We start from the raw sequence: 8,632 nt of genomic DNA on the forward strand, positions 1-8,632 counted from the left end.
CAAGACGGATACATTCATGAGGCACGCGCTTGCAAACAGGTGCTGGATCAGTGAGCCGCTGAGCTGTCAACACGCAAACGCCATCCCGGACAAATCCATCGACATACGCACGCACGCACGCACGTTCATGCACGTGTGGCGGCACCAATGCACAGCAAGCACAGCATTTGGCCGCTCTCCAATGAGCACATGAAGATGCGACATTTGGGCATGTTGGCTCACCGCTTCTGATCTGCTCACGTGACACGAGCCCCACGACCCTTGAGGCGGACGGCAGTTCGTTCAGTCGACAGCAGAGGGAGGGCGACACTGCTTTTCAACTCGTCTCACTTTGACAATGCTGTCTTTGAATTTGGAAGACGAAACGCCAAACAAACCGAGCTGAAACACAAAGTGTACTCGATACAAATGCAAACATGCACGTGTGCTCATGGTCGAGCACACACAGTGAACTTTCTGCACAGGGAAAAATGGGCCCATTAGAAGCGTTACATGACGCGCTGTCGCCCTCTGGCGGCTGCTTACGGCCCTACATCACCTATGATCCTAAAATTGGATTTGCGGTGGATAAATACGTCCAACAAAACTTGTTTTACGGCTGCAAATACACACGACTTTGAGCACTGGAATCAAATAAGTGACAAGGTGGCCGATATGACTTGGGCGCAGGAAAAACAAATCCATCCGCATTTGAGCAATCAGATGTGAGAAAGAGGCTCACCATCGAGGTGATGACTGCTGCTGTGTTGCTTTTGGCTCTTGTCTGGCCTTTGCACCAACGAGCAGAGTAGAGCAGAGCAGGGCAACAGCATGGGCCGGCCGCCATCTGCAATCGGAAGTAACCTCCCGCCAACTCGAGGGCAGGGCAGGGCAAGGGCGGGGCAGGGCGCGCCCCGCTGCAATATGATTGGCTGCTGCAGGCCGGTAGGACGCGCCCTACTGCCACCTGGCGAGTGTCATGATTCACGGCTTTTTTTTTTTTTTAACGAAACACTCATTTTCCTATGATTTGACCAATAAGAGTAAAGACTGAATTTAAAATCAATACACTTTATTAACAGAAGTATTTCAGTGATTGGCAGTTGCTGTCATTCAAAACTCTTTTTCACCATTATGCGAAATGTGAATTGCAATCTTGTTTTTTTTTTTTTATTACAAATGCAGCCTATGTAGGCTACACTTGAAGCGAATCAAAGAACACGTTTGACGAGTCCCTCGTCGAAGGAGACAGTCACGCGCATGATGAGGTTCTGAAGAGGTGAGCCCGGTTTTCCCCGGGGGGGGGCACTTCAGGGACACCATTGGGTCAGCGGGTACAGCAAACAGTGCAGACTCTTGAACCTGATGAGGACCAACTATTATCCCCGATCTGTCCTTTTTTATTGATTGATTGATTTTAAATCAATGACTGACCACTGACCTGGATGGATCTTCTTCTTTGGAGAAGCTTCCTTTGAGCTCCACACTGTTCATCTTGTCCCCAAGCGGGCCGTAACTCAGAGTCACCTGACGCCCAAAGCAGTTTATGGTTGTGGAAACCGCTTTTTCTTTCTTTCTTTCTTTTTGCACAAGTGAAGGGAGGTCCTGATATGATCCTTGCTGCATCTCCGCGTGTCTCCACTAGAGGGCAGCGCGCACGTACCTGCTGCGGGATGCTGGCGCGGTCGAGCAGCATGAGGTTCTCCAAGTGCGAGTGGAACAAAGGGCAGTGCACCATGGAGACGCCCAAGCGCTCCTCCACGATGAAGCCCACCGTGCAATCGTCGGGCAGGCTGATCTTCGCCGACGTCTCCTGGAAGCGAGGCCCGCTGAATGCGCGCGCAGCTTTTATTGAAGGCCGCTTCTGACACGAGTGAGAGATGAAGGGAAAGTCCGCAAGTACCGAGCCCAGGGGGACATCTTGTGGGCCAGACGTCGACTCAAACAGAAGCCTGCTCCTCCGGTGGCGAACCAGAACTTCACTTCCCTCTGCGCACACACCCGAAAATGACAAACATGCTGCTGTTTTTATGCCAGACAAACAACTGTCCTTCAAGACCTGATCAAATGACTTCAGAGATTTATTTCTAAATATATCGGTGCCTTCTCTCCACTCAAATATGTTTGATGTTGTGAAATAAGGAAAAAATCACACTCAATAATATGGAGTTTATTCCAACAAATGGCATCATTCAATTGAATGTGACGTGTGAAACAGTTGGCGCAGTCATGCTGCAATCCAAATGATTGTGTCGCTTGCTACTTGTGGCCACCGGGGGCAGTATAATGCGCGAGCAATATCATGAATACGTGTTCCTATTTCGTGTACCGTTTGGTTTCCATCCATGAGCTCGTGCGCCGTGATTGGTGTGTCCAGGCTGGCCTTGCCCACGTAGATGTCGGCGTCTTGCGGGAAGCCGGCCAGCGTGGCCACGAGAACCTGGCCGTTCACGTAGTTGTCGTCGTCCACGTGGCAAAACCACCTGAGGAGCGCCGGCAAACAAACGTCAGCGGGTCGGCCAAGCCACGCCGCGCAGATTTGTGCCGGCACTCCCCAAAAAAATCCAGCATGCGTTTGCGTCTCACCTCTTGTCGGACGCCAGGAAGCCTTCGTACTCGGCGGCCATCTTGCACGCCAGGGCCCGCCGACTGTGGTCCGACCGGCAGCCCGTCACGACCACGTTGTAGCCTCCGGTAGAAAAAAAAACAATCACATTGGTACGGACCGTGAGTGGAGTGGGCTCACTTAGGACCTAAACTCTCCTACCTCGGGCCTTCAGGTGGTCATCGTCCTTGTCTGTAAAAATGAACGTCTACGAGAGAAAAAGGGGGAGAAAATGACCACGGGTGGATTGAGGACAGAACGTGTCACCATGGCGAGGTGGCGCCGCCGCCGCACGTGACGTGAGAAGTGAGAAGATGAGGCCGCTCCGCTTGTGTCATCTACTTCCTGTTGTGCACTTCCGCTTCATGCGGAGAGGCTCGGCTTCCTGTCGACTCCTGTGGGTGTCTTGTGACAGACAGCGCTGTTGTAAAGCTGCATGAGCCATTTTGCACCAAACCCCAATCAACTCAGACGACTGCTTTTTGCTATTAGGAACCATTTTTGTTCTCAAGAATGAATTCTTGGAAAGTTCCATCATCCCCATGGCGATTGGACATAAGTGACGATGCATTTGAATAAATGTTGCAAAATAACATTTCACACTCATTGGACACATGCTTTCTTAGATGACGGATATGTGGGATGTTAAATCCTCGGCGAGGTGTTTGAATCTTAAACATACATTCAGTTCTTCCCCGTAAAGAACTAGGGGAACACTCAAGATAATGTTTCATCTCAAACAAAAACGCTCGCACTCAAATTGGCAGCCAGCCACTCACGTGCGACTTGGTTGTGGAGATCCAGGTCTCCAAAAGGAGGGCCAGGCGCGTTCCGTGGAATCTTCCGGTAGTCTTGAGCGAGATGAAAATGTCCTCCAGCCGCAGCTCGGCTCGGGGGGTCGGCCTGAGGGCTTTGGACGCAGCAGGGGGATGACGACGAGCCGCCGGTGCAGGCGAGATCCCCGAGACGGAGAGCCGGTCGCCGCCGCCGTCCCGCTCAAAGTTGGCGTAAAGAAGCACGAAGAGGGCGAGGATGAAGAGTAGCAACCTGCGAGCGAGCCATCTCTTCTTCATGGCACCACAAACTGGGACAAGTCCAAAACACTCATGAGTTTAATTAGGGTGAGCAGACGTCCTCTTTTCCCCGAACATGTGCTACTTTTCAGCCCCCATCCCCAAATTGTCCTGGATTTTGTTCGTCCGACCGCCTGACATGTACAGTACATTGCCACTCGGTTCCTTTTGACTCGATTCCAGGTTTCTCTGTCATCGTTGGCAAATAAGTCACGCCCCTCTCCTCAAATCTAGCCACTTTGCTGATTGTGTGTGTGTGTATGAAGATGAAGAGGAAGTAGGCGAGTGCTTGCCAGCGGGTGTATACAAAAAATGCCGAAACGAAAATGCACGTTTACGGAGGTATATATATATTTTTTTGGCGTGCTTTCACCAGGGTCCTGGAGCCCTTTTTTTTTTTTTTTTTTTTCCAAATGCTACACCTATGGACGTATTTCTTTTGTCTTTTTTTTCCACTGACTTCCTTTTTTTTTACTATAAAACTAAAAATGTTAGTGTGCGTATTTTACTTGTGTAAATGTGTTCTTGTCGTTGTTTTGTGTTATTCAGCAATATACAGATCCTGATATACAAACACCTTGTCATTCAACCACGAGCACCCCCCTCGGCGTCCTCTTCTTCAACAACCCAAATGTTGAATCAAATCGCGATCAATGATCTCGCAACAACTGGTCGAACTTAAAAGGCGCCCAGTAAGGAGCCAATCATTACAAAATGCTTCATCCCTCAAAATGGAACTTTGTCATTCTTTGTGGGCGGGCGGGCGGGCGTCTGTTCAACACAGACAGGAAGGAAGCGACTGACGTCTGACGCCTGACGCCTGACGCCTTCGGCTCGGCAGCAAAATGGCTCAAGCATGATTGAAAAGTACAAATTGAACAATGTCGTGTTTGAGCCTGCCCTCCAAATAAACCAATCAATCTTTGTAATGTCTCGATGAGAATAAGCACACAAACTGTACAATATTTCACTTAATAATAAACAGATCAAATGGAAAGAAACAATTTGTGCAGCTTGAATCATTGTTGATGGCACATTCTGGTGCATGCAACTTGGCCACCAGGGGCGGTATAACGTGGTCATGCAAAATGGAGTTAAGAGCATCACTGAAAAAGGCTGAGGTCGTGCACACTTTCCGGGAGCGATATGCACATTGTTAACCATACACACCCGAAATTGATATCGACATGCTTCACCTTAGTGGCGGTATGACCCTCAAATGAATAGGCAGTGTGACGTCACATGTCACATCCTGTTCATGCATAAAAAAGTGAGCGCTTCAAATGAAAGGACTTCTTGTCGTTCGAAATACAAGTCAACACTGATTTCAGTCCCGTCCACATGCCTTGCCAGTCAACGCCAGGGGCATAGCGCAACCGGTTCGAAAGGAATGGATGACGGAGCGGAGCGGAGCGGAAGAGTTCTTTAAGGACAATGACTGCTCCCGGTGCCCCAGTCCGGTGCCCCAGTCCGGCCCCTCCCTCCTTCCCTACCGTTGGCGCAAAACAACCTCGGAGAGCCTGAGCGAAAGTCCCGTCCCGGTCCAGTCCGGCGGCGATGGAGGGCCACGCCAACATCTCGGTGACGGAGAGCCAGTTTCGCTGTCCCATCTGCCTGGACGTCCTCCAGGACCCGGTGTCCATCCCGTGCGGACACACCTACTGCATGGCGTGCATCAACGCCTACTGGGACCACCAGGCCGAGCCTCCGGCGCACTTCAGCTGCCCGCAGTGCCGCGAGGCGTTCAGCCCGCGGCCGGTGCTCCGCCGGAACACGGTGCTGGCCGAGGTGGTGGCCAAACTCAAGCCGACGGAAGCCGCCGCCGCCGCCGCGTCAGCAGCAGCTGCGTCAGCAGCAGCCGCGTCAGAGCTCTCGCCGCCGCCGTCAGAGCTCTACCTGGGTGTCGCGGGCCAGGTGCCGTGCGACTTTTGCCCGCCGGTGAGCAAGCTGGCGGCGACCAAGTCGTGTCTGGTGTGCCTGACCTCCTTCTGCGAGGTCCACCTGTTGCCCCATCGGGAGGTGAGCACCTTGCGGCGCCACAAGTTGGTGGCCGCCGTGGAGTGTCCCGCCGAGCGGCTGTGCGCGCAGCACCGCCTCGGACTGCAGCCGCGAGCCGGCGGCGGCGGCAGCGACGACGACGAGCCGGAGGAGGCCGCGGCGCACTGGAGCGGAGACTGTCTGCTGTGCGAGGCCGACCGAGAGGAGGCGCACCCTGCGGAGGCGCAGAGGGCGCGGAGACAGGTACGGACGGACGGAGTGCTGCATGGGCAAGTTCCCAGACATACAAACAAACAAACCACACGACAAGACATAATCCCCAAAGTACATCCAAATTCTCTGTCGGCGTCCAGGTTCAGCTTCAGGAGTCTCAAAGGACGGTTCGGTGCAAAATCCGAAGCTGCGAGCGAGAGCTGGAGGAGTTCCAGCAGAGTTTGGAAGCCCTCAAGGTGCGTATTTTGGACTTGGCTTTCAATCAGGACCTCTGGAAAGTAGGACATGACCTGCATGTGATTGTCAGGCGTCCGCTTCGGCCATTTTAGAGGACAGCGAGATGCTCTTTGCTGACATGGCAATACGACTGGAGAAGACCAAGGCCGAGGTGATCTCAAAGAACAAAGTTCAGGTTTTCCAACGTGCTTCGTTCGAGCTTGGCCTGGGCTTTCAAACTCGGCTTTCAATTTTGCTTTTGAAGCTCGGCACCCGGGGTTTCAAATGAAGCTTTTGGAGATTTCAAATTGGGCTTTCCTGGCTGCAGGTGCGAGCGCGCGTGGAGGCTCGCGAGCGAGCGTTGGTGGGTCGCGCCCAGCGAGACGCCGATACGCTGGAGAAAGATCTGGAAGAACTGCGCAGGCGAGACCAGGAGATTGCGCAACTTCTTCAGACTCAGGACAACGGACACTTTCTGCAGGTCAAACAGCACACCCTACAGGCCACACGGAAAGCTGCAGGGCTAAATGATCTAAAACAAAGGTGGTCCTTGAGCTCAAACCTTTGCTCAGTGAATCTGTTGTTCCCGTGTGGCTCTCTCGCCAGCAGGCGGCGCCGCTGCTGTGCCTTCCCGTCCTGGCCGCCGCCCGGCCCTCGGTGACGTCCGGCCCCCCCGCGGAGGCCTTCGGCGGGGCCAGCAGGTCCCTGGGGAGACTCCGCAACCGCCTGGAGGACGTCTGCAGGGAGGAGGTGGACTCCATCACCAGGGCGGGTAAAACCAGTCGAGTTCATTTCTATAGCCCTAAATCACAAACGAGTCTCAAAGGGCTTCACGAAAGATCGACTGGAAGGCGGTTGGAGATTGACACGTTTGACAAGTCTTGGTTTTGTCTGGCAGTGAACGAGAACAACGCGGGGGCTGGCGAGGGAGTTAAAGGTGAGCTCGCTCAAACCAGGGGGGGAGGGAGCTTTGAAAGCAAAATGTCGCCTGTGTGTTCGAAGGCGGCGTGAACGCGGCCGCCAACGTCAAGCCTCAGCGTTCTCCTCGACATTCGAGACAAGATGACACGCACGGTGAGTGTTGCGTGCACGCCACCTTTTTTCCAAAATGCCATCACTTGTCCTCGTCTTGTGTGTGTGTGTGTGTGCGTAGCATTTACGTCGTCGTCGTCGTCGTTCCCGGCGTCCTCGCTGCCTCTGCAGCCGGCCGACCAAAGGATGAGGGCCGTCTTCCTCAGGTGTAAGTGTTCCTCTTCATCACCGAGGAAAAAATGCGATTGTCTGTCCATATGTGCTGCGACCCCGTTTGTGTTCACATGGCCATCCGTTGCCTAAAGAGTAGCAGAAATATTCGCTCCAGATTCAGACTGACATTCAAAGGGGGGTGGGATCATATTCATTCAAGGTCAAACTTTGTCTGTACAAGTCATCATTTTAGGGGGAAAAAATGTTCTGCCTTGATATTCCTACTTTGTATCCCCGCCAAAATACAAGTTGCTCAAAAACAATGGATTTTTGTCAAATCTGGCCAAATGTACTCTTTTCTTCTTTCATTTGGAAAGTCCAGCTATTGTTAAGACTTTGAATGTTGACTGATGGATCCCTTCCACCGGAAAGACAAAGCGTGCCTTTGCGCCGACAACATTCAACACCGTGGATCCCAGCGCCGGGTTCGCTTGGGCCTGGTCAAAGGGTTTGGGGTCGGGAACGTGGTCGGTGTTCTCGCTGGTGGATCTTGTCGGGGTTGGCTTTAGGATTCTTGTGGGATTCTCCTGTCTCCTGTCTCACCTCCAACTCAGAAATGTGGTGGTTACTTCCCGCCTGTTTGTTATCTCAGTTTCCTGTCATCTGTCCTTGGACCCGGACACGGCCCACCCCACCCTGGTCCTCTTTGACGGCGGCCGGGGCGCCCACTGCGGCGAGGAGCTTCAGCCGTACCCGGCGCACCCCCAGCGCTTCGACTCGGTGGCTCAGGTCCTGTGCGGCCAGGGCCAGTTCGGCGACGCCGGCTACTGGGAAGTGGAGTGGCGGGGCGGAGGATGGATCGACATCGGCGCCACCTACAGGTAGGCTTTGATTTTCCAGAGAGCCCTTTCCTTTGGAAGTGAAGCCAGCCGGGCCATTTGGCAACCCGACTTGCAGGCGAATCGGGCGCAAAGGGGGCGGGAAACCGTGCCTGCTGGGCCGCAACGAGAACTCGTGGCGACTGCGCTGCACGCACGCTGGTTACGCCGCCTGGCACGACAACCGCAAGACCACCGTGGCCGCGCCGCCGTGCCCGCGCATCGGCGTCTTCCTGGAGCGCCACAAGGGGGCGCTGTCCTTCTATAGCGTGTCCGACAGCATGGTGCTGCTGCATAGCTTCCGATGTGCCTTCTCGCAGCCCATCTACCCGGCCTTCCGCCTGGACCTGGACTCCACCCTGCTCCTCTGCCCTCAGGATGCTACTCCTCCAGCGCAGTGAACATGGAAGAATACAATTTTAATTTTCAAAATACTAACAAGATGAACATGGCTTTATATCGCTAAAAACAATATATGACGAATA

The 8,632-nt window shown here is 53.5% G+C and overlaps 2 protein-coding genes across 7 annotated transcripts; one reads left to right on the top strand and one right to left on the bottom strand.

The window, feature by feature from the left end:
* Positions 1 to 1,083: 1,083 nt before the first annotated feature.
* mfng (MFNG O-fucosylpeptide 3-beta-N-acetylglucosaminyltransferase) lies at positions 1,084 to 4,058 on the bottom strand. 5 transcript variants are annotated; one of them, XM_085912043.1, is made up of 8 exons: positions 3,364 to 4,058; positions 2,747 to 2,792; positions 2,566 to 2,668; positions 2,309 to 2,462; positions 1,883 to 1,968; positions 1,643 to 1,808; positions 1,414 to 1,506; positions 1,084 to 1,341 (listed from the first exon to the last, which is right to left on the bottom strand). In XM_085912043.1, the coding sequence occupies exons 1-8, from the start codon at positions 3,655 to 3,657 to the stop codon at positions 1,153 to 1,155; spliced, it is 1,131 nt and encodes a 376-aa protein (XP_085768169.1). In that variant the 5' UTR covers positions 3,658 to 4,058; the 3' UTR covers positions 1,084 to 1,152. The 5 variants fall into 5 exon arrangements, with proteins under 5 accessions (XP_085768169.1, XP_085768166.1, XP_085768171.1 ...); XM_085912045.1 differs by having other exon boundaries at positions 1,145 to 1,341; positions 1,421 to 1,506; XM_085912040.1 differs by having other exon boundaries at positions 1,421 to 1,808.
* Positions 4,059 to 4,856: 798 nt separating this feature from the next.
* LOC147057506 (E3 ubiquitin-protein ligase TRIM47-like) lies at positions 4,857 to 8,548 on the top strand. 2 transcript variants are annotated; one of them, XM_085911143.1, is made up of 10 exons: positions 4,858 to 5,898; positions 6,009 to 6,104; positions 6,176 to 6,256; positions 6,413 to 6,565; positions 6,694 to 6,856; positions 6,983 to 7,021; positions 7,087 to 7,158; positions 7,238 to 7,324; positions 7,922 to 8,150; positions 8,227 to 8,548. In XM_085911143.1, the coding sequence occupies exons 1-10, from the start codon at positions 5,215 to 5,217 to the stop codon at positions 8,546 to 8,548; spliced, it is 1,926 nt and encodes a 641-aa protein (XP_085767269.1). In that variant the 5' UTR covers positions 4,858 to 5,214. The 2 variants fall into 2 exon arrangements, with proteins under 2 accessions (XP_085767270.1, XP_085767269.1); XM_085911144.1 differs by lacking the exon at positions 7,238 to 7,324 and having other exon boundaries at positions 4,857 to 5,898.
* The last annotated feature ends 84 nt before the right edge of the window (positions 8,549 to 8,632 follow it).

Source organism: Syngnathus leptorhynchus, chromosome 5 (assembly GCF_054491065.1).
Source record: "Syngnathus leptorhynchus isolate UIUO chromosome 5, UIUO_Slep, whole genome shotgun sequence".
In the NCBI taxonomy this organism is placed as follows: Eukaryota; Metazoa; Chordata; class Actinopteri; order Syngnathiformes; family Syngnathidae; genus Syngnathus; species Syngnathus leptorhynchus.